This window comes from Sinocyclocheilus grahami, unplaced genomic scaffold (genome assembly GCF_001515645.1).
Source record: "Sinocyclocheilus grahami isolate Dianchi unplaced genomic scaffold, SAMN03320097.WGS_v1.1 scaffold260.1, whole genome shotgun sequence".
Taxonomy (NCBI): Eukaryota; Metazoa; Chordata; class Actinopteri; order Cypriniformes; family Cyprinidae; genus Sinocyclocheilus; species Sinocyclocheilus grahami.
Genome location: NW_015505439.1, coordinates 467,309 through 493,029, shown reverse-complemented (window position 1 = coordinate 493,029; position 25,721 = coordinate 467,309). Strand labels below are relative to the sequence as shown.

General features: G+C 37.4%; 1 protein-coding gene across 1 annotated transcript in view; it reads left to right on the top strand.

Annotated features, from left to right (window-relative positions):
• LOC107599109 (serine/threonine-protein kinase MRCK alpha-like) overlaps positions 1-25,721 on the top strand; it is a 59,648-nt gene that overhangs the window by 25,043 nt on the left and 8,884 nt on the right. The window contains exons 2-20 of the mRNA XM_016290611.1: positions 8,677-8,768; positions 14,522-14,653; positions 14,754-14,954; positions 15,579-15,827; positions 15,989-16,068; positions 16,637-16,797; positions 16,872-16,994; positions 17,134-17,267; positions 18,305-18,547; positions 18,690-18,800; positions 19,109-19,359; positions 19,743-19,848; positions 20,648-20,772; positions 20,978-21,083; positions 21,174-21,322; positions 23,035-23,126; positions 23,497-23,573; positions 23,790-23,837; positions 24,399-24,437. Of these exons, the coding sequence (XP_016146097.1) occupies positions 8,677-8,768; positions 14,522-14,653; positions 14,754-14,954; positions 15,579-15,827; positions 15,989-16,068; positions 16,637-16,797; positions 16,872-16,994; positions 17,134-17,267; positions 18,305-18,547; positions 18,690-18,800; positions 19,109-19,359; positions 19,743-19,848; positions 20,648-20,772; positions 20,978-21,083; positions 21,174-21,322; positions 23,035-23,126; positions 23,497-23,573; positions 23,790-23,837; positions 24,399-24,437 (2,519 nt within the window). The remainder of the gene's footprint in view (positions 1-8,676; positions 8,769-14,521; positions 14,654-14,753; positions 14,955-15,578; positions 15,828-15,988; positions 16,069-16,636; positions 16,798-16,871; positions 16,995-17,133; positions 17,268-18,304; positions 18,548-18,689; positions 18,801-19,108; positions 19,360-19,742; positions 19,849-20,647; positions 20,773-20,977; positions 21,084-21,173; positions 21,323-23,034; positions 23,127-23,496; positions 23,574-23,789; positions 23,838-24,398; positions 24,438-25,721) is intronic.

Here is a 25,721-nt window from a genome sequence, read left to right as displayed (position 1 = left end):
GCAGGATCTGCTGTGCTGAACAGAACCGCCTGCTGTCGCGTTACATATGGAACAGATAAGCGGGGAACACCATGGTATGGCAAATTAGTACCATATACAGCAGGAGGGGTAGCTTGTGTCATGTGCCACAAAGCGGACTGGTGAGAAATATCGATGTGGGCCATCTGAGCTAGACATGACTGGCCTAAACATGGAAGCGGGACAGATGAGTGATAGATCACCCATGGGCAGCTGCTCCACAGTCGAGACTGGCTCGGCCTGTCCACTGAGCAGGGTGATACCCAGTGGTCGGTAGCGGAGGGCGATACGGGTCAGACACAGCAAACGACTGCCGTGTGGATTGGCTTGGCACGTGAGCCTGTAACTGATATACAGGGGGCACTAGGGGTCTGTACGTTGTAGTGGTCAAATGCAGCTTCACTGATGTAACGATATGTGGCAGTGATGAGGTAACCTGACATGCAGGATCTGCTGTGCTGAACAGAACCGCCTGCTGTCGCGTTACATATGGAACAGATAAGGGGGATACACCATGTTCACAGTAGATGGCACAACATTGCTCCAATTAGATTGGATATTGTACAACTTAAGGCCACGAAGTGTTAAATGTGGTCTTTATTAACACCTGAAGAAATGGCAGATCAAGCGGCTAGTGAAAGTGAAAGTAAATCGGAATAGCGAAAACTCACGTCAACTAGCGGCACACATTCATAATAAAAGTCCTTCCCCTATAAACATACATAGGGAATTTAGAACACAAACACTCGATGGTGGTTTAAAGTGAGTTTTGAGTAAAAGCAGAATATAAATCTTATTTATTGTCTTATGCAGCATGTGTGCATGAATGGTCACGTAACACGCGCGTTCGGTCGTGTAGTATGAATGAACTTCTGCATATGATTGGAGCTCCCGCACAACTCTCCATTGGAAATTAATGACTTCCGTTCTGTTGTTTGTCGGAGATAGTGGAAAGCCGGCTTGAAATGCAGTGGAAACGCCAGTACTGAAGAAATGGCAGATCAAGCGGCTAGTGAAAGTGAAAGTAAATCGGAATAGCGAAAACTCACGTCAACTAGCGGCACACATTCATAATAAAAGTCCTTCCCCTATAAACATACATAGGGAATTTAGAACACAAACACTCGATGGTGGTTTAAAGTGAGTTTTGAGTAAAAGCAGAATATAAATCTTATTTATTGTCTTATGCAGCATGTGTGCATGAATGGTCACGTAACACGCGCGTTCGGTCGTGTAGTATGAATGAACTTCTGCATATGATTGGAGCTCCCGCACAACTCTCCATTGGAAATTAATGACTTCCGTTCTGTTGTTTGTCGGAGATAGTGGAAAGCCGGCTTGAAATGCAGTGGAAACGCCAGTATGACGAGAATCATTTTCATTTTAAAACGAAAACGTACTAGTGTAAATGTAGCCTTACATCTAAGGGGGCTGGGACGCATTCACACTACAGTCTCACGTGTGAGCCACATATCTGAGTGTAACAGGTGTAAACTAGTAGGTATGTTCGACTTGACGCAGACCGACTGTGCAGTCCGATCAGTGTATTACAGTACCACGAGAGCAGACTGCTCCATACGCTTTCGAATCGCTCTCGCAGATGTCAAAACACTGATCGATTTGCGACGCGCTACACCGTTTCTAGTCGAACACTAGTGCTGCAAACTTATTGGCTCACTGACATTGATGAGATTAACCCCTTAGGTATTGAAATTTGGTACCGAACGACGAGACGTTTTTCGATACTCGATGGTATCGTGGCAATTCCGTCAGTGCCTAAAACATATCGAACTCGATACCCAGCCCTATAGAATGCAGATATTCATAGCTGAAAGTCCCAGCTGCTTTTTTTCCATTCAATGAAAGTGAATGGCAACCAAGACTGCCATGTGAGATGGCACTGTTCTTCACAGAGATTTTTTTTTTGGTAGACTTAGACTATGATGCTTTAAGATTTTTTTTTTTAAGTAGGGTTGCACAAGTTAGAGAAAAATGAAATCTCAATATGTTTTAGTGTGTACATCATGGTTCCAGAGTGAAAAGTGGAACTGTGTTCTTTTACACATGAGCAGCGTGTGTTTTCAGCATCTTAGATTGGCTGGCATTGAAAGCTGCTCCACACAAACTCACCTCTGCTCCAAGTTTGGGTTACTTATAATGTGCATTGAAAACGCAAAGTGTAAAACAATCTTAAAATTATTGTTATTATTAATATTATTATATTTTTCTTAAATGCTCATTTTTTTATTTTACAGTGAAATATTACAATAGTATTAATTAATTAACCAAATTCTGCAGCCCTACAAACAAGCACAGCAAACAAACCTGAAGCAACAACAACAAAAATCCCCAACAGAAATACATTTAAAAATTACAATCACAATTTTTGTCAGAAATTTTTCCCCCTCAAAATTCTGTAGAGATTTTTAGAGATTGACAGCTCGTGGCCACCGTCCAATTTCATTGAATGGAAAATGCAGCATGAACATTATTCTAAAGTCCACCTTTTGTGTTCCACAGAAGAAAGAAAGTCCTGCAAGTTTGGAATAACATGAAGATGAGAAAATGTGTAATTTTGGCCAGAACTAACCAGTTCTTCACTTTATTTTCTCACTTGAGACTTTAGCCATGATGTTAATGACAAAATCAGCAGGTTAGCACATCTGTTTCTTTCATTTTGTTTGGGTCTTTGAATGCAGGACACATGCTGTTCTTTTAAAGGTGAATGTTACTTCCTGTATTTTATAGCATTTTATCTAACCTTGGTGCAGTAGCATTACTCAGTCTATGTATTTTTGTAGATGGAAAAAGTAGGGGATTGCTGTGCTGGATCATGCTACAAAATGGGTGATGCATTTGCCGGTGCACAGAGCACTGCAATGACCAGGAATGCAGTAAAGGGTCACACATGTTTTTGACGTGTTTACCATCACATGTCATCTCTGTCTTTTGTGTGCAGAGTTTCTGTTTATGTAATTTGTCACATAACCTTCCTGCATTCAGTGAATTTTTGAAATAGCTGCCTGTGCTAAAAGGGCCGTGTGTTTTGCACTCTTGCTCTATTAATGCATACAGCATGGGGCTTCAGTTTCTATCTAATGGCCGATTGTTCACCTACCCCATCTGTTTGCATTTGTTTCTTGATGAACATTAGCACGGGAGCTCTGAAACATCCAAGAGCTTTGTTTGTTCTGAGTGGTCTTCCTCTGGCTTTATTGTATTTTGGGAATATCCTGTTTGTGCATTGCAGTGGTTTAGACAAATGTATGTTTTGTCTTGTCTGACACAAGTCATGCCATCATGCTTCAATGGCAATAGTGAATGCTTTAGGGGTGGTGTATATTGCTTTGGGAATTTGGGTGTCGTGGGTGCTCACTCTAGCATTAAACACAATTTATCGCCCCATTGCATGTTTATGCAGTATGAAAGTGATTCTCATGCATGTTTATGTATGTTTGGTACTTATTAATGATTTAATGCTTTCCCCTGTCCTCATGGAGGGTTTCATATATCACCCCCTGCTAACTACATGGTGCTATGAGCCATGACTTTGCCTTAGGGATTGAAAGCACCCAGGACTTAAAAAAAAATGTATTTGATATCCATTGCCTGCCACCTTGTTTAATAACACAAGCTGCCATTGCATCTATGACAGGATCCCCTGTTCAGGACCCCTTCATTCTGTAAATGTAATTTATTCAGTCTTTTGGGAAAGAGCTTTGTTTGTTCTGAGTGGTCTTCCTCTGGCTTTATTGTATTTTGGGAATATCCTGTTTGTGCATTGCAGTGGTTTAGACAAATGTATGTTTTGTCTTGTCTGACACAAGTCATGCCATCATGCTTCAATGGCAATAGTGAATGCTTTAGGGGTGGTGTATATTGCTTTGGGAATTTGGGTGTCGTGGGTGCTCACTCTAGCATTAAACACAATTTATCGCCCCATTGCATGTTTATGCAGTATGAAAGTGATTCTCATGCATGTTTATGTATGTTTGGTACTTATTAATGATTTAATGCTTTCCCCTGTCCTCATGGAGGGTTTCATATATCACCCCCTGCTAACTACATGGTGCTATGAGCCATGACTTTGCCTTAGGGATTGAAAGCACCCAGGACTTAAAAAAAAAATGTATTTGATATCCATTGCCTGCCACCTTGTTTAATAACACAAGCTGCCATTGCATCTATGACGGGATCCCCTGTTCAGGACCCCTTCATTCTGTAAATGTAATTTATTCAGTCTTTTGGGGCTCGTCTTATTTGTTAGCTGTAGCAGTTGTGAGGCGCTGGGAATTTCCGATTAAGCAAAATATTAAGGAATTGCAGGTCATATAGTAACTTAAAAAATAAAAATAAATAAATAAATCACAGTTTTGTTATTAGTAGTACATTTATTTTTTTATGTAAAGAAATTATTTTATTAGAATTTTTTCTAAATTCTGTTCTATTTTTCTATTTTTTTAATTTGAATTCTTTTGGTCATGATAATTGTGTAGTGAAAATCTGGTATTGTTATTTTTCATATTATACTCTATTTCTATATTATATATATATATATATATATATATATATATATATATATTTAATTTACACAATTTAAGTGTAAAATTTATATATTTTTTTGTTTTATTTTTGGCCTTTCACCATTTTTATTCATAGAGACCATGTGAGAGACAATGGGAACGGAAGATTAAATTCAATTGAATTAAGACGTTTTTTTGTAGGCTTTCCAAAGACCAATTTGTCACATCATAAAACTTTATAAGCTATTGAAATAAAATGTTTGGAAAATTTTGGTTGACTTGGTTAAAACTTTTGTGTGTGTGTGTCAGAGAGGGCTACAAATGTGTCTGCTGTGTTCATATTGAATGTAAATATTGAAGCATAATTCACATGACACCTATGTTGTAAAGTAGAATTTCATTATGAAGTTTCACTGTTTGCATTAGCATTGCCTCTGCTTCTTAAAGCTGCAGAGGCCTGAGCACATTGTGATTGTCATAACTGTGCAATTGTGTTAATGCTCTCAATGCCTTATTAGCCTCTCTGGTTACAGCAGAGGAAGGCCATCCTCAGGTCTTTTAGCTCCAGGAGCTGGGATGTGTTCTTCTGGAAGCAGCATTTTTGCGTTGTTACCTCACTGTGGCCGTAAATATTCTCTCTTATGGCTTCCAGATGTCCCCCTGCCAGAGGAGTGGATGTGGGAACACACACTCAAGGCCTAGTATTCCTCTTTGCATCTTTCTTTGCACACACGCCTGTCCCCACATACAGCGGGGAGGGCACATTTACACAAGCACGCACAGATTCTCACAAGCACTGTGTCACACACACCCTTAACCAGTCGGGTAGGAGACACAAAGACGGGACGTGTTTTTCCAGTCCCACAATGCCAATGAGTTTAGTCTGACACTTTCTTTTAAAACCTCAGTATTCGTATTTTGCATAAATGATGTCCCTTTGTACCAGGGTTAAGAACTGAAACTAAAACTTTCACTACTTAAATAAAAAAAAAACATTAACTAAAATAAAATTATATATATATATAAACTTATTTTAATTTATTTGAGTACTATTAAAATACATTTTTATAAAATGTATAAAAAAAACTATAGAGACATTAAAAAATAATACAAATATACAAATTACTAAAACCTCAAAATCTCATTCATAATACAAAAAACTTGATTAAAAAAATAGAACAAATGATACTTGAATAACACTGGTTTGTACAACCTCACTACCAACTATTCTTTGAAAGGATCATAAACAGCCATACAGTGAACAATGTGGCGAAGAAGTTTACATTTAGAGCACTGCAGATTACCTCACTCTCATTTGTCATGGCAACCGTTGCTATGTTTGGCATGCCCGTGTTGTTTTATAAGGTTTTCAGGTGAGCGATACTGTATAGCTATTGTTCTGCTGCCAAAATTAAACAAGAGAAGCATCTCTAAACCAACTGATACTTATATACATAGGGTGGAGCTGGCTTCATGATAATGCACAGGTATCGCATGGATTTCTCCATGCATGGGCCCCTCGCTCGGTCTACGTTTATTTGTTTTTACTCTCTAAAGAGCCTTGCAAGGTCCCATTATGATGTGGTTACTGGCGATTCATTCTTGTGAAGTGTTTTATTCAGTGGTTGTTTCGCAGTCCATGCTGCCTGTGGAACCGAGGCGTCTTTTAGGACTCTAGTGGTTGTTGGTTACGAGCGTTATGTCTGATTGTATGCAGTCAATGGTGTGTATGACATAAAGCACGACTCCCACTGCAGTGCCACACTTATTTTAACATGTGGAAATTTAACTGTTGAAAGTTTCTTAGAGATCAAGCGTGGCTAATTCTATCCAGGGATGTCTGAGGTTATTTTTACTCTGTCTCAGTGGTAAGGCTGGGCGGCATGAATTTGATACATTCAGTCAGAATTTACTAGCATATGAATTATCTGTTTTTCTATTTTTTTTCATAATGCGAGGCTGTTTTTGAACTGATGACAGACTTAACATTATCTTTAAGTTTGTATCCATCAAGTCCCCCCCCAAAAAAAATCAAATCAAATGAATTATGTCTTTATAAGTATACTTTTAATATATAAGTAATACCTTTAATAGTATTTTTATTTAGATCACTAGGTTATCCAAAAATAGGCATTGGCACGTGTTTATTTAATCTTTATTTAAATAAGAATAAGTAACATTTTTAATTTGTTTTATTAATTCAATTAGTTTAATTATATAGTATGAATTATAATTATATATAAATTAAATTATTAATAATTATATAGTATTATTTATTTATTAATTTATTCATATTTTATTTATTTTTATAACCCATATTTCCAGCAAAAAATTATAAAAAAAAGTATACACTTATAATATATAATAGTATTATATATTTATTTATTTTGCTGGAAATGTAGATTTTTATTTATTTATTAAATAATATATTCACACAGTTGTGATATATATTGTCACCATAATAAAAAATGTGTTCATACTACCTGCTCAATAGTGTTTACACATTGCTGGTATTATTAGCATGTTTTTAGCTGTCAGCAGGGTGATATGTGACTGTGATGACTGTTAGATTAGCAGTGGGTCAGTGCTTAAGTGTAATTACAGTAGTAATGTGGAGCAGTTCTGATGAGACGTAAGGACCTGGCTGGGTAATGAAGGCCTGCTGGGACCAATATGCCTTGCTTGGAGCCACCAATTGTACCTTGGTGATCTACCCACTTATTTGCTCTGAAAGACAGATGCTGTAACTTCAACAGATAATGAGTAATGACCCCTTAAATAGAATTAGAATATTGTGTGGGAAACATTTTATTCTTAGTTTATATTATTAGATAGTGAAAATAAGTAGCCTTTTCAAAAAGGTACACCTTTGTACCTTATTTACCCCTAATGGCTGCATGCAAGGCAAGCACATTAAAGGTACATATTATTACCTAAATAGTACATATTTGTACCTTTTGAAAAGGTACTGGACCAGTGACAGCTTTTGTACCTTTTTTTCTGAGAGTGTATAAATCTGTTATTAAATAGCTCTATATACTGACACCTATGTGACTTTTTTGAATTTCTTTCTTCTGCACAATCCAATATTGCTATGGTAACAGAGCCGCCCCACCCTGTGTGCTTGATACTGATTGGATGAGAGTTTATGGACTAAACTATGAGTGTAGCTGTGGCTGTGTGCTCCCATGGAAATATTTAGCAACAGAACACCTCAGTAATGTGTATGAGAGCCATTAGATGAGGTCGAGCTTTATAAAAAGATGTTTTAGGAAGGTCAAGCTTACCTCATTCTGAGATGCTAAGTTCAGAGCTGCATAGACTCAGGTGTGGGTGGCGTGTTTGTACTCTTGTTGAGGATAAACATGGCAGACTTTTATCCTTATCGCACTGTGGTTGAGATCATCCCCTCTTCTGTTCCCATGTTCTCCCACCCTGGGAATAACACATGCACAACCTTGCTTCAGTGGAGGAATTCATTATTTTACGTAATATTTACAAAAGAATGTTTCAAATAATAGTTCATTTGAAAATGTATTTATTCAACCAAAATCTTAAGTATAACTCTGAAAAACAGCATTTTTTCATAAATATATATAGTGGCAATAACTGTTCAAAATGTTGCGGTCAGTAAGATTTTTGAAAAGTTTTTATTTTAAAAACAGTAATACTGTGAAATAATATTTCTATTTAAAATAACTTTTTTCTATTTTAATAAAATGCAAAATATAATTTATTCCTGTGATGGCAAATCTAAATTTTCAGCAGCCATTACTCAAGTAATCAGTCTCACACATCATTTAGAAATCAGTCTAATATGCTGATTTGGTGCAATCAGTGTTGAAAACATTTTTCAGGATTATTTGATGAATGGAAAGTTCAAAGGAACTTTCTATTTTATAATTTATCTGAAATAGAAAATCTTTTGTAACATTATGAATACCTTTAACTGTCATTTTTTATCAATTCAATGCTGAATAAAAGTATACATTTTCTTTTAAAATTTTTCTTTCTGACCCCAACCGTTGGTAGTGTATTTATTTGTATTTTTTGAAAATTTCTTTTTATTATTATTATTATTATTATTATTATTTTATTTCAATTTGACTGATTTTGTCCCTTTTAATATTTACAGCCAAACCTTTTACATCCAAGGTGAAACAGATGCGCTTGCACAAGGAAGATTTCGAGATCCTGAAGGTGATTGGACGGGGAGCATTTGGAGAGGTATTTATTGTTCTCACTACATTTAGAACATTCTATTGTTTTTTTTTAGATCCCATAAGAGCCCCTTTTCATTATTAGTTAATATACTGCTTTACCATAAGCACAGGTATGTTGCAGAGTAAGGAAATTCTTCATGCTGTACTTTTGAGAGCCCGAGGCAGTTAATGTTCTTTTGTAATGACAGATGTGTGATGTAGTCACTGGGGAATGTGTGGTGTACAGGTAGGCCAGGAAACCGGCACTATTAGGTTACTTAGTGAGGCTTGGCTGTTCAGAATGGCACATGAAGTGGGAATATTGGATTGGAGCCATGTTTTAAAACCCCAGCAAATGGTTTATGGAATTTGTATTCAGGTTTTATTTTCGCAGTGACTGAGCACATGGACGTTTCCAAGTTGAGTTGAAGGAATAGTTCACACAAAAATAAAAATTCTATCATTATTTACTCACCCATTTTGTAACCAGTGCAGCTCCTTTTCTTCCGTGGAATACAAAAAGTTAATATTTGAGGAATATCTTTGCAGCTGACTTGCAAGTGAAAAAGTGAAAGTGAAGTGATGTGTAGCCAAGTATGGTGACCCATACTCGGAATTTGTGCTCTGCATTTAACCCATCCAAGTGCGCACACACACAGCAGTGAGTAGTGAACACACACACACACACCCGGAGCACTGGGCAGCCATTTTTTTTTGCAGCACCTATGGTGACCCATACTCGGAATTTGTGCTCTGCATTTAACCCATCCAAGTGCGCACACACACAGCAGTGAGTAGTGAACACACACACACACACCCGGAGCACTGGGCAGCCATTTTTTTTTTGCAGCACCTGGGTAGCAGTTGGGGGTTTGATGCCTTGCTCAAGGGTCTCACCTCAGTCGTGGAATTGAGGGTGGAAGAGAGCGCTGGTCATTCACTCCCCTCACTGACAATTCCTGTCAGTACAGTGACTCGAACCCGCAACCTTTGAGTTACAGACTCTCTAACCATTAGGCCATGACTTGAAATATTCCGTACAGGTTTTACAGACTGATGATGATTTTATGATAGTTTTATGGTATTTTTCCAGTTTTTTTTATCAGTCGTGGAATTGAGGGTGGAAGAGAGCGCTGGTCATTCACTCCCCCCACTGACAATTCCTGTCAGTACAGTGACTCGAACGCAACCTTTGAGTTACAGACTCTCTAACCATTAGGCCATGACTTGAAATATTCCGTACAGGTTTTACAGACTGATGATGATTTTATGATAGTTTTATGGTATTTTTCCAGTTTTTTTTATTTTTTTAAGCTTGAAATCTTTAGTCCACATTCAGATAGTAACCAGCATATTATTTAAAGTTTCTCCTTTTGTTTTCCATGGAAAAAAAGAAAGTCATATGGTTTTGGGAATGACAGGATAGTGAGTAAATGATGACCACATTTTCCTTTAGCTAATCCTTTAACATACAGATCTGCTTTAAACAACTGTGTCTGTAAAAAGTTTTTTTTTTAAACAATGGATAGGTTTGAGTTATAAAAATGGCAACACATTTATTAGATTGGGTGGATGGAAATACATCAAAGATCCTTGAGATTAAAGTAGATTTTAAAGGGCAATGTGTCAGTCCCTCGGTTTTTCTCTACTTGTCAACGTCTGGTGAGCTATATGATTCATCTGCACCCGGAACGTTTTCGTCTGACACACCACTAGACAGGTTTTCCGGCCTAGCGTCTGCCCACTTCAGTCCAACTGGAATCAACAGCTCATGGAAAGCTAGCAGAAAATCCGTTCTACTTGATGTGAGCCTGTTTCCAAAATAACACCAGAGAGGAAGCCATGCAGCTGTGTGAAAACGTGCAAAGGAATAGATTGAGGATAGGTCACACACTTTCATCTCCTGATGGATCAGGATAGGCTTGGGCAAACAGAAGAAGGACAGATGACATAATTTCCTGTGGAGACTGCTGAGCCAGTAGCTGCTTCTGAATTTCAAATTTAAAAAATAAATAAATCAGCTGTCAATATGTTTTAAGATCATTAAATTTTTTTTGCATGTTGCATTTGCATTTTCACATTTAAATGCCACTTACTGTAATGCAGTTTTTTATTAAAATGTTTAAATACTATAAATATTTTTATAGTATACACTACAGTAAGCTCTATAGCATACTATGAACGTACATTATGTTAGTGTTTGATGTATTGAATTCAGTTTATGCTGATAAAAAAAAAACAAAAAAAAAACTTTGTATCCAGACAGAATGAAAATGTGTGATAAAAATATCACAATGGTCCTATAAATAAATAAATAAATAAAAAAGAAAGAAAGAACTGGTCTCATAAATAAAAGACCATTCAAGTACTGAGACATGCAGCACTCTTCCAGAGATGTGTGGATTTTTTTTTATTATGAACAGACCCACACATTTCTATGAGAGTGCGGCATGTCTCGGTAGTTTTAGTGGTCTTGTAGTGTATGAGTTGATGTGTAGGGTGCGGAAAGGGGAATCTCTGAAGATGTCATCACATACTTGATGGCAGAAAGCGAAGAGCAAAGAACTTTGAAAGAGACTCTTCTATCATCAAAGTCAGAGCCAAAAACAGTGTGCTCCTTCCCGATCAAGTCACTAAACATTGCCAGAACATTGTTATGTCTAATCATCATTTAATAGAGTGAAGACATCACACGCCTAACTGGGCTTAATGTTTTAAATTTCCTTAACAAGGCAGATGCTAGATAAGATCATAAGAAGTTTACTTTCCTAGCACTATGATTTCATGACATTCACACGCATCTGTTTTTTATTTGTATTTAAACTTTACTGTTTGTAGTCTCACAGAGATTGAATTTGCAGCTTAGGCCCTGTTTATACTAGTGCGTTTTAGTTTTAAAACGGCGTCTACACTTGCGTTTTCACTGCGTCTCAGAAATCATATGTCAGTATTTGCTGAACCCCCAAATGATGATAATTAAAAGATATCATTGTGGCTGACATAAGCATTGAATAGATATTTAAAAGTGGCTTTAGAAGTCAATTTATTGTTTTTTGTTTGTTTCCATATCAATAAATGTATTATCCTATCACTAACCTACTGTACACAATCCATTTTGTAGTCAGGTTTGCTTGTAAATGCAGCAAATTCATAAATATATATATATATATATATATATATATTCAATACTAAATTAATTTTATAAAATCGAATTACAATTTAATATGTTATTTAAAAAGAAGAGCTCCAGGTTTTGTGCTTGTTTGTAGGGCTGCACAATTTGGTCAAAAATGTTGTGATTTATATATGATTAAAGGGGTCATATGATGCAATTTCAATTTTCCCTTTGTTCTTTTTAGCAACATTATATGACCCCTTTAATTATTATTATCATTTAATTAGTATTATTATTATTAAAGATAAATTAAAATATTAAACAAAATAAGAAATATTACAATTTTAATATAGTAATATAAAAAAATCTAGTATTTAATGATTTATATATTATATTATATATTATTATAATATTATATTATAAACATAATTATTTAATTTGGCTCTGAAACATGCAGTACATTTATTTGATTAAATCGCAGCTTTTGTAATTTAATAATCACACTGAGCCATATTGCAATATTCAATTTTATTTCACTTAACTGTGCAGCCCTAGTTGATACAACTCTAAAATTCTTCTAAAGTTGTATGACAGTGACTTTATCATTCAGCATTCACATCAAACCTGACATGATGCATCTTTATGGAAAAAAGTTTAGAATGATATGGCAAGTGTTAAATGTCTATTATTGGTAAACTATGCCTTTAAATGGATTTATTAAATCTCTAATTTCTTTTGTCTCTTCATCAATTCACATTTACATTTTAAATGCAGCCTTCACACATCGTTTCCGGTCTCCAGATTACATTAGTCGGCTCCTGCCCCAAAAGCTCCTACCAGGAAAAGCTTGGAGCTCTTGCTTTCACCCAGCCCTGATTAGACTAAGTGGGCAAGCTGTTGTGTTAAAGTGGAGGTTACTTAGAGATTGTGCTTGTAAGTGTTAAGTGCACGGTTCCTCTCGGCCAGATATTTGCATAGTGTGCGCTCTTATCCTTCCACTGAAAAGGACTGGCCCATGTCACAGACGGAGAGCCAACCGGACGAACTAGCATCTGTGTGTTTTTGTTGTGTGTGACCATTGCATTGTACTCTGTTATTGATCAGGGCCATATGTGTGTCCAAAGCCATGCGTGTTGATGTCTCAGCTGATTGCTAAGGAAGCTGGAATTTAATTCGCCACCAAAACATGGCTTGTTGCACCTCAAAAGCCAAGAGGGAATCTCTTGTTACCTGTAAAGATCCTTTATCAAAGAGAAAGATGCACAGTCGTTGCCTGAGGATAAAGCCACATTCATCTGAAACGGCACAGGTGATTGGATGACCTTATAAAGAGCTTTGTGTGGTGACATCAACGGCACTCTTAGTGCTTGTAGAACAGCTTTTTTTCAACAACAGGGGCTTGACCTACAAGTTGAAGTTTCCACATACTCCAATTTTTTTTTTTAGAAATAATGGATTGAGCTCAGTGCTCTAGTAAAAAAGGATGGAATGAATTGCTGAAATGTACCCTATGTCCCCATGCAATGAGTCCCACCCCCTTCTCTTTCTTCCTGTCTATAGCTGACCAGCTCTCCCTGTGGTAGGCATGAGGCCGGGCCAGATGGTGTTCACAGATGGTTATTGTGGTCTTAAAGTGGGATTACCTCCCTCTGCTCGCAGTCCGCTGCTCCTTAAGACAGCAGCCCAGGACAGAGCCACCCAATTATCACCTACACTACAACCCCTGCTGACCTTAATGCACCATTACAAAGTGAATGGCTTTTAGCCTAGCAGGAGGCTTGCAGCCAGGTTAACCAAATCTAACGTAGATTGAAGACAAGCCAAGTTTAACAGTATTAAGTAAACTTAGCAATGATTGGAGTCTTTATACACACAAGTATGGAGTAATAATAAAAGACTGAGTAGCTGTAGAGTCATCATCTATGGCTATGTCATGAATATTTCCACATTATCTGTGGTAAGCCTTGTTAGCTCATAGTGTTAATCAATGGACTCTGTAGAGCATATTTGTTTGGCTTTAATTAAAACATAAACTTATTTTATGTAATAATATTTTATTAAAAGTCAAACAATGCTTTTATCTGCCACAATAATGGAATAATAATGCCACTGAATGATCAAATTCTTTTGGGTGCTTTATATATATGTATACACGGGTACACTACTATTCAGAAGTTTGGGGTCAGTAAGATTTTATTTAAAAGAAATTAGTACTTTTAATCATCAAGGATGCCTTTAAATGGATCAAAAGTGACAAAGACATTTCAAATTCAAATAAATGCTGTTCTTTTGAGCTTCTGTCTCTATCTTTTAAAAATAATTAATATTATATTTTCAACAAAAATATTATGCAGCACAATGTTTTGAACATTGATAATAATAAGAAATGTTTTTTGAGCACCGAATCAGCATATTCAAAAGATTTCTGAATGATCATGTTACACTGAAGACTGGAGTAATGGCTGCTGAAAATTCCACTTTGCAATCATAGGAATAAATTAAACTATAATAAAATATATAAAAATGTTATATATATATACATATATATATATATACACACACACACACACACACACTGTGGCAATGAATGATTACTATATTCATTTAGCATGACATTATATAAAACGTTGACTTTTTTTTTGTTATGGTTCTTTTTGGTTTAGAAAATGAATGTTTATTATTGTGTTTTATGTATAATCAGGGATATTAAGCCAGACAATATCCTGATGGACATGAATGGTCACATCCGGCTGGCTGACTTTGGCTCCTGCCTCAAGCTCATGGAAGATGGGACCGTGAGTTTGATCCTCAATCCTGAATTGTCAAGCGCATGATTTCTTGCTCAGTAAGTCTTGTGTTATAACTTCCTGTCTTCTTGTTCCTGTTTTCTCTCAGGTCCAGTCCTCTGTGGCAGTTGGGACCCCGGACTACATCTCTCCAGAGATCTTGCAGGCTATGGAAGACGGGAAGGGAAAGTACGGGCCGGAGTGTGACTGGTGGTCTCTGGGTGTGTGCATGTACGAAATGCTGTATGGAGAGACGCCCTTTTATGCTGAATCCCTGGTGGAGACCTATGGAAAGATCATGAACCATAAGGTTAGTTTGCATCGTGGACCAAAATGTGATTCTGTGCAACAAGAATTTGACAGTGTTGTTATTTCCAATGTGTATTTAAAGGTGATATGTGTAATTTGTCAATGTTAAAATACTGTACATTCTTCCTTTAGAGACAACTGTAAGCAAGCCATTTATTGGTTGATTCCCCTGAATAGTGTAAAATCACTGTGCTGTCAAAGTATTATCTTGTTCAGGAAAACAAGTGTTATTTGTGCTGTTCCATTTTGTGATGCTAGTAATGCAGAAATGACACATTTCACCTTCTTCTGAAATCTGTTTGCAGTAGAGTAGCTTAATTTCTAGGTAACCTTTTCCTTTTTTAGTTCACCAGGATAATTTGTTTGTGTCTCTTGCTTGGTATAAAACAAATAGTCATGAGCGGATTTTCTTTTTGTCTTTTCTTCACTATTTTATTCTGGATTAGTCATCTCAACCTAACAATGAGGTAAAAATTCACCTATTCATCAAGGTTCATTTAGTTTTGTGTGGGACTTCACTAATGGAGCACATCTTAGACCACCGTAACTAGCGTAGATAGGCATAGATATTTGAGAGAGTCTCAATGAGCAACACTCAAGTATATTTTAACTCATTCATTCTCAGGAGCGCTTCCAGTTTCCACTTCAGGTGACAGATGTGTCTGAGGAGGCTAAAGATCTCATACGGCGGCTGATCTGCAGCAGAGAACACCGGTTAGGCCAGAATGGCATCGACGACTTCAAACAGCACCCCTTTTTCACAGGCATTGACTGGGACAACATTCGCACATGTGAAGCCCCCTACATCCCCGAAGTCAGCAGCCCCACTGACACCTCCAACTTTGACGTGGATGATGATTGCCTCAAAAACTGTGTATGCATCTAATTTCTTTCAAATTTTATCTTGGAGCTGATGTATTTATTCCACATAAATGCCTTAATGTGTGGTTGCAGAGGCACATTTTCTCTTAAATTTGCCACTATACAGAACTAGATAATTTCAATGAATATTTGAGTTTTTCTGAAATATTTTAGGAGACGTTGCCGCCACCTTCACACACAACGTTTTCTGGACACCACCTCCCATTTGTAGGCTTCACCTACACAAGCAAATGGTGAGTCAGATGTTTATTCATCATGGCTTTTTTTAAATATGTAAAAAAGTATGACAGTAAAGACTTTTACATTGTTACAAAAGATTTATATTTCAAATAAATGCTGTTCTTTTGAACGTTCTATTCATCAAAGATTCCTTAAAAATCCATCACAGTTTACAGAAAAATACTGAGCTGCACAACTATTTTTAACGTAGATAATAATAAATGTTTCTTGAGCACCAAATCAGCATATGAGAATGATTTCTGAAGGATCACATGACTGGAGTAATGGCTGCTGAAAATACAGCTTTGCCATCACAGGAATAAATTATATTTTAAAGTATATTAAAATAGAGAACAAATATTTTAATAATAATAAAAATAATAATATTTCACAATATTACTGTTTTTGATTAAATAATTGTAACCTTGTTGAGCATAAGATACTTCGTTCAAAAATATACAAAATCTTAACAACCCCAAACTTTTGAACAGTAGTGTAGATTGTAGTGTGCTTTAACAATTTGATTTATTCTGCGTATCACAAAATTTGAACTGCAGTTTCTTGTGTGATTTGATTCTGTAGCACTCTGTCAGATCGAGGGTGTCTGCGGGAGTCCATGGGACCACCACAGGTAGATGCTGATCTTCAGCGTAGCCTGGAAGAGAGCCTGGCCTCAGAGGCCTATGAGAGAAGGATCCGACGTCTAGAACAGGAGAAGACCGAACTTACCCGTAAACTACAGGGTGAGGGCACTAACACATCCACACTAAATCATATTTTATCTTTCTGTCTCTCTAAAACATCCTTTTTCCCTTAGAGTCCACACAAACAGTGCAGGCACTGCAGTACCCTGATTCGGACGCCCCAGTGAATGCTAATAAGGAAGTAGAGATCCGGAGTTTAAAATGTGAGATCGACATCCTGAAGAAACAGATAGCAGGTGAGAGCTTGATATTGGGTTGGAATGCACTCAGTCAAGGGCACAGTCCTGGTCTTGGGTCTTTATTGTACTTTATTGATTACTCATTGAGTGTAGTGACATCTCTAGACAAAGACTCTATACATTTTCGTCATGTCAGACTCTGGTCAGCTGGAACAGCAATTGGAGGAGGCCAGCACAGTTCGAAGAGACCTGGAAGACTCGTCTAAGATCATCAGGAGCTTCGAGAAACAGCTGAAGAGTGTCATGCAAGAGAGAGATGATCTGCACAAGGTACCTATTCCGTTGTATTTTGAGAAATAGGTAAAAGATCATTATTTTTCTACACCAGTCTAGGATGATGAAGCTAGTCAGCTAGGTCAAGATGTTTGGAGTATGGTTAACTAGCTCAACCACGCCCCCACCAGGTGAGCCAAGGTGGTTTACTAACTCCAATCATGTTGGCCTTCAATCCAAAAATTAGGCTTCTAACGTGCAGCTCTAACTAGTCTAAGATTTGCTGGTCTTAGTTGGTTTGAACTGGTCTCCCAGTCTGGCCAAGCTGATGTTTAGCTTGTTGATCAGCTGAAACGACCATTCCCTCTAAAACCATCAAAATAAACAGATTAGCTAGACTGAGAGAGACCAGCTAGCCACTTTAAACAGTTTTTTTAAATGCTGTGTTTTTTCAAGATAATTGCCATAAATTACCAACTAGTTTCTCCGTTTGTGACTGCTGGCGTAATGGTCCAAATGACCCGAGCTGACTTTAATCTTTAACCGTGCCATTTAACAGATTACTCTTTAGCTCAATGACTAGTTTATAGTTGATCATAAACAAGGATAAAGGCTGGAATACACTGCATCACTTTTCAAATCTGAACATAATTTAAAGCACAATGGATCATACACCTCCTGACTTTGTAAATTGTTACAGAGAAAAATTGGGCATCATGTATTAAACTACTGAGGATCACACACTACCAGACTTTCAAGAACATAACAAATAATTCAGGAACGTGTCACGTGGGTAGGAAGACACATGACAAATGAAAACAGTATGTGTTCTAAAATCGGCTCAAAATATCAAACATGTTTGATATTTTCCGACTGGATGGAATCATAGTCTGAAGCTGTCCGTCATACACGATGTGATTTTATATGAAATCTGTCAGCTCTGAGTGCCCAAAATCTGCAGATTGACTCTGACATTCAGCAGCGAGCATAGACCCATCCAGTATGCAAACTGGGGCAAAAATCTGGGCAAAAGTTGTGTAGTGTAGTCCAGCCTTAAGTTATGCTAACTTTGATTCTGTAATGAATATGTGAAGGAGCTGCTGGAGTTGGCAGAGAAGGTGAAGGCTCAGGGGAAGGAGCTAAAGGAGGCTCACAGTCAAAAGAAGATGGCCGTGAAGGAGTTCTCTGAGCTGAACGAGCAGCTGAGCGATCTGCGCTCACAAAAGCAGCGGCTGAGCCGACAGTTCAGAGACAAAGAGGAAGAGATGGAAGGAGTGTCACAGAAACTAGAGGCTCTACGGCTAGAGATTCGCAAAGCAGAGAAAATGCGCAAAGAGGTATACGCATTAACTTACTGAAACTTACTGGTGTTTGACTTTATATAAGCCAAGTCAGCATGTTTGTAATTATTGATTATCATCGGTGCTATTATATTTGTGGATTTGTTGGCTGTGTATTTGATGTTTGTTTTCGTCTCAGTTGGAGGCCCAGGCTGAGGAGCAGGGAGCAGAAGCTCAGAAGGAGAGGAAGCTACGAGAAAGAAACGAACAGTACAGCAGACAGTTGGAGGAGGACCTGGAAGGGATGAAGGTGACAATGCATGAGTATATTAATATATGTTAATTGGCCATTTAGAAATGTTCAACTTATATATGCTGTATACTTTATATAAATAGTTACTTATGTAAAATGTATGTATGTTGTGTGTGTGTGTGTGTGTATATATATATATATATATATATATATAAATATTATATATATATATATATATATATATATATATACATATATATGAAAAACTCTTTTTGATCTTGTTTGCTGCCATTTTCCCCCTTTTCTCGCATTCTCTAAGTCCTTTAACCAACTTTATACTCACTTATGTCTCAATCCTCCTGCAGCAGTTGAAACAGGCTGGGCCGCCTCACGCAGCGGCAAGCTTAGACCAACAGCAGGAGCTGATGCGCATACGAGCAGAGCTGGAGAAGAAGAACGTGCAGTACGAGGAGGAGTTGTGTCGCCGAGAGACACTCCACAGCAGCGAGCTGAAGGGCCTCAAAAAGGAGCTCCACGATGCTGAGGGTCAACACCTCACACTCCAGAAAGAGATTCTCATGCTCAAAGACAAACTGGAGAAAACCCGCAGAGAAAGGTACATGTGTGATTATACGTGACCAGGTTTTTGTGCAGTTTCTTTTCGTTGTCAGTGAAAGCATCAGGTAATCTTACAGCTGTCGGCACATTCAGCCTTTGCATATTTACAGCTTTTCTTGTCTGCCGCCCACTTAGACAGAAATGGCCAATCTGATGCACCACAGTTTGTTTGTATGTGACGTTTAGAGGCATAAATCTGAAATTTAATATATTGAATATAATAACTATGGTCTGTGAACGGCCCATGGTCATAATGAGACCACCAGCTTGTTGGGCCACCAATGTGAACCTGTAGATCTGATTCTTTACATTGAATTTCCATGGTAGCAGAATGTAGCTGTACTGTAAACTTCATCATGTTCATTGTTGTGTTTGTAACAGCCAAACTGAGCGAGAGGAGTTTGAGACGGAGTACAAGCAGAAGTACGAGAGGGAGAGAGGCCATCTGACAGATGAAAACAAGAAGCTCGCAAGTGAAGTGGAGAAAGTGAGATCTCTATCGCTTTCAGAAACACGTGTGCCATTGCTCATGATATTCATTAGCCTGTGTCTCTTTCATAAAAAAAGTATACATCAAACCCCTAAAATTCCCTCTTCTTCTCTGGCAGTCTTTCCCCAAATCTGCTAACATTCCTAGAGAGACATCGTAACCACACACACTTACCCAAAATTGCTTCTTGGCTCAGCCACTGTTTACTTTGGACTGCGGGGTAAAATCGGAATCAACCAGTCAAATAATTCTGCAAGTTTGGACATATCAGATATTAAAGGGCTCCTTATTTTTGGTGGCATGGATATTAAACATTATTCATTTCGTAAAAATACCTGGAAACCCAAAACACAAAGGCAGTTTAAAACAATAGCGCAGCTGGCCAGACCTGTCATGTCAAATGCCAGATTGGATGAGGCTTAGAAACATAAGCAAGAATGATGGCATTTGGAAGGAATTGAACCAGGATGTGAAATGCCTGAATGAATTCACATTCCTATCAAAGAGCACTGCAGAGGTTTTGCATAGACTCGCCGTAACATATGATTGCTTCCTGTCTTTCGTACAACGTTCACTTTCCTACTGAACAAAGAACCAATGAAAGCTAGTAAAGTTGATCTGGGATCAGTTTTTCTAATCTAATATTTACATTTTATTTTAGCTTTTTTCAATTAATTAAAATAATTTTTTGTTGTTTTTAGTTGTAGATAACAATAACAACACTGGTAGCAACATGCTAAGAACCACCTTAACACCTTTTGTTATTTACTCTTTGTGATCTTTTTTGTCTTTTCAGCTGAGCTCTATGTATGACCAGCTCAACAGTAGTCACAGGCAGCTGGAGGAGGAGATGAGAGAGTTGGCTGATAAGAAGGAGAGCGTTGCCCATTGGGAGGCCCAGATCACTGAGATCATACAGTGGTGAGTGGAGCCCCCTACTTGCAGCCGTGTGACATCACACTTGCCAAGAAAGACACATGATATTGATGACCTTTACCCATGTCTGTATCCAGATGATGCAGATCATTTGGCCATTCATCACATTCATCGGTTTTAAAATAGAACAAACGTTTACAGATGTTGTGCTTTATGTCAAGGTTAAGCTGAACTAAGCTAATCTGTGCAGGGTGAGCGATGAGAAAGATGCTCGTGGTTACCTCCAAGCTCTGGCCACAAAAATGACAGAGGAGCTTGAAGGGCTCAGGAACACCAGCTTGGGAGCCAGAGGAACGGTGAGACTTGCACACAGCAGATAAGGATGAAACACATATTCTCATCTTCCTGAATGTCTGATGTGGTGGGTCGCTATCTCGTTTTGTTAGGACATGCCGTGGAAGATGAGGCGCTTTGCTAAGCTGGACATGTCTGCGCGTCTAGAACTGCAGTCTGCACTGGATGCCGAGATCAGAGCCAAACAGTCCATCCAGGACGAGCTTAACAAAGTCAAAGCATCCAACATTGCCACAGAATGGTAAGACCACACATATCAACATAGTTCTGCTCAACTCTACTGAAACTAGAGATCTGGTTTGCTGATTTCATTTAAAGTCTAATGGATGTGAAATGCCTGAATGAATTCACATTCCTATCAAAGAGCACTGCAGAGGTTTTGCATAGACTCGCCGTAACATATGATTGCTTCCTGTCTTTCGTACAACGTTCACTTTCCTACTGAACAAAGAACCAATGAAAGCTAGTAAAGTTGATCTGGGATCAGTTTTTCTAATCTAATATTTACATTTTATTTTAGCTTTTTTCAATTAATTAAAATAATTTTTTGTTGTTTTTAGTTGTAGATAACAATAACAACACTGGTAGCAACATGCTAAGAACCACCTTAACACCTTTTGTTATTTACTCTTTGTGATCTTTTTTGTCTTTTCAGCTGAGCTCTATGTATGACCAGCTCAACAGTAGTCACAGGCAGCTGGAGGAGGAGATGAGAGAGTTGGCTGATAAGAAGGAGAGCGTTGCCCATTGGGAGGCCCAGATCACTGAGATCATACAGTGGTGAGTGGAGCCCCCTACTTGCAGCCGTGTGACATCACACTTGCCAAGAAAGACACATGATATTGATGACCTTTACCCATGTCTGTATCCAGATGATGCAGATCATTTGGCCATTCATCACATTCATCGGTTTTAAAATAGAACAAACGTTTACAGATGTTGTGCTTTATGTCAAGGTTAAGCTGAACTAAGCTAATCTGTGCAGGGTGAGCGATGAGAAAGATGCTCGTGGTTACCTCCAAGCTCTGGCCACAAAAATGACAGAGGAGCTTGAAGGGCTCAGGAACACCAGCTTGGGAGCCAGAGGAACGGTGAGACTTGCACACAGCAGATAAGGATGAAACACATATTCTCATCTTCCTGAATGTCTGATGTGGTGGGTCGCTATCTCGTTTTGTTAGGACATGCCGTGGAAGATGAGGCGCTTTGCTAAGCTGGACATGTCTGCGCGTCTAGAACTGCAGTCTGCACTGGATGCCGAGATCAGAGCCAAACAGTCCATCCAGGACGAGCTTAACAAAGTCAAAGCATCCAACATTGCCACAGAATGGTAAGACCACACATATCAACATAGTTCTGCTCAACTCTACTGAAACTAGAGATCTGGTTTGCTGATTTCATTTAAAGTCTAATGTCTTTTTTTTTCAGGTCAATGAACATTCGTTTCACTCTTTATGTGAATAGTTTTTAGGGCTGCACGATAAATCGCATGCGTTTATCCTCCGCATCTCGTCAGTAAAGCCGGTTCTGTGATTAGTAGTAAATCTCCAGCACGTGCTTTCAGATGGAACTGCATTTACTACACAGAGCCATAGTTCACTGACAAGCTACGCAAACAGCTTTCATTATCACATGCGATACATCGCTGATAATGAACGCGATTTTGCGTAGCTTGTCAGTGAACTATGGCTCTGTGCAGTAAATGCAGTTCCATCTGAAAGCACATGCTGGAGATTTACTACTAATCACAGAACCGGCTTTACTGACGAGATGCGCATGATAAATGCATGCGATTTATCGTGCAACCCTAATAGTTTTGATATTCGCTTTTCTTTTTGATTTAGTCAGTAGAGCTTTAGCTTAATTTAGCTTATTTTGTTCACACTCTCTTTTCAAATGAGGTGAATTTAAATAGAGTGACATAGTTTTCTCTCTGTTATTTTTGTCTTGCAGCAACTTGCAAGAATCCGAAAGTAGAAACCAGGAGCTGCTTGCAGAAATTGAGAGGCTGAGGAAAGAGACAGAAGAGCTGAGACTGAGGAGAGGTGGCAATCAGTGTTATTTGATTGTTTTTTATATATTTTGTAACATTTATTAATATTTTGTATATTATTTTATATTATTTATTTTTATATGATCAGTTATTTATTTTTTTGTTTTACCATTTTTTACATTTTTATTTATTTTTATTTTATATATAGCTTTAATTCATTTTTATTTCCATTTCAAATTTAGCACTTAAACTTTTCATCTTAATATCACGTTTGTTTCAATGTTCCAAAACAATAACAACAACAATAACATCAAATATCCAACCTACCCAGCATTGTTTTTTTTTTGCAATCCTGGCTCTGTTACAGTCTAATTTGATGAGATTTTAAAAATTGTGTTTTAATAAGATTCTGTCATTTTTAGGGGTGAAGCATCAGGATTCCCAGAATTCTTTCTTGGCATTCCTCAATGCGCCCACTTCTGCTCTGGATCAGTTTGATGTAAGTGTGTTGTTCATGAGAACATCTGCATAGAAGTTCACTCTGGTTTCCAAAGAAATATTTTTTCATCGTTCTTATTTACATGTTTTTTTTTTGGCTTGTTTTCTGTATTATTCTGATACATCCTGATCTGTTTTATTAGTTTTATTATTCTGTTTTTTCTCCTGTCATAATGTGCTTGGTTATTGTTTTGTTTTTCATTCCGTTGTCCATCAGGACTCATTTTCTTCCTCTTCGTCTTCTTTAGTTGAATTTTGGGAAGATGTAAGTTCTTCTTCAGCCATGTTATTGTGGAATGTCTTTTTGCATCACACGTTTTACACATTTAAAATTGTCCAGTTATGACACTCCCAAAGGAATAATACCAGAATACCAAAGGAAACTCAACTCACAATTGATTCTAATACAGTTTGATATTAGCATGTTGCTAAGCAAATAGCACAACATTCAAATAAGTATAAAAATATATAGCACAAACAAATAAAAGGTAACAAAGGACATTTTTCACTACACTAATCCTTTCTATTCATACTTTTCTGTATTGAATTCAATATTGAATTGGTTTTACATTCTACCAGCGATATAGTTCATGGTTATATTTTACTTATCTGATCCTACATCCACTCCAGTGTGTTGTGGTAGTTCTTTGATGTGAAGTGAATCCTTTGTGCATGTAAACTATGCCCAGAAATCCAACCACAGATTAGACGTGTTCTTACACACCCTCAATCCCTTCCCTCCTTTCTCCAACATGATCACATCTAACTGACAATTGTACATGAAGTTTGACTCTCCTCTCATCTTTTTCTCTCTCTTCATATGAAGCGGTCACCCTCTTTTGGTCCCGGAAGCAAAACCAGACGTGTAAGACCCGCTTTTGTCCTGTGTCACAGTAAAATCCCCCCACCGTCATATTTTTTCCTGTGGTTGTGATGGCCTGTTTTGCAAATTGCATGGGTGGCAGCTCTGATTGTGGTGATATCTGTATTGCATGAGACCTTCATTGCTGAAATGCATCTGAAATGTATTTGGGAACCTTTCTTTCATCTTTTGAAAAGCATATGAACCATATATGTGATTGAGGTGTTATATTAATATACTTCAGAGAAACTGGGTTATTGACTGGGTTAGTTAATTAAACTTGGGGGTTTATTTTCCATACCATGTGCTTTTATGGTACATTTTAAAAGCCCATTTAAATGAAAAGATATAGAATTCATTTGCTTGCCTTAATATTTGGATCTAATTTTAACTTTTGCTCTTGTGTAAAGGTTAAAAAGACAAAAATAAGTTGTTTGCTTTAAATGAACAGTTTCTCATCATTTACTTACCCTTATGTCGATCCAAACCTAAATGTCTTGTTTTCCCGCATGGTGCACAGAATAAGTTAGGAAGAATTTGAACTCTCTTCTTTTTCTTTCAAAGACGGTCAAAATCCAGAAAAAGAAATGTTTCAGAAAGACTTGGGGGTTTATTTTCCATACCATGTGCTTTTATGGTACATTTTAAAAGCCCATTTAAATGAAAAGATATAGAATTAATTTGCTTGCCTTAATATTTAGATCTAATTTTAACTTTTGCTCTTGTGTAAAGGTTAAAAAGACAAAAATAAGTTGTTTGCTTTAAATGAACAGTTTCTCATCATTTACTTACCCTTATGTCGATCCAAACCTAAATGTCTTGTTTTCCCACATGGTGCACAGAATAAGTTAGGAAGAATTTGAACTCTCTTCTTTTTCTTTCAAAGACGGTCAAAATCCAGAAAAATTTTCATAGACATTTATTATGGTGCAATAGATTTCTATTTGTTCTTTGGAACTTTCAGTTCATGAAAGAATGCTGCAAAAAATGATCATGGTTTCCACAAAAATATTAAGCAGCAACAGTTTTCAACAAAATAATGAGAAATGTTTCTTGAGCAAATCAGCATATTAGAATGATTTCTGAAGGATCATGTGACACTGAAGACTGGAGTAATGGCTGCTGAATATTCAGTTTTGCCATCACAGGAATAAATTACATTTTAAAATATATTAATATATATATATATATATATGTATATACAGTGGGTACGGAAAGTATTCAGACCCCCTTAAATTTTTCACTCTTTGTTATATTGCAGCCATTTGCTAAAGTCATTTAAGTTAA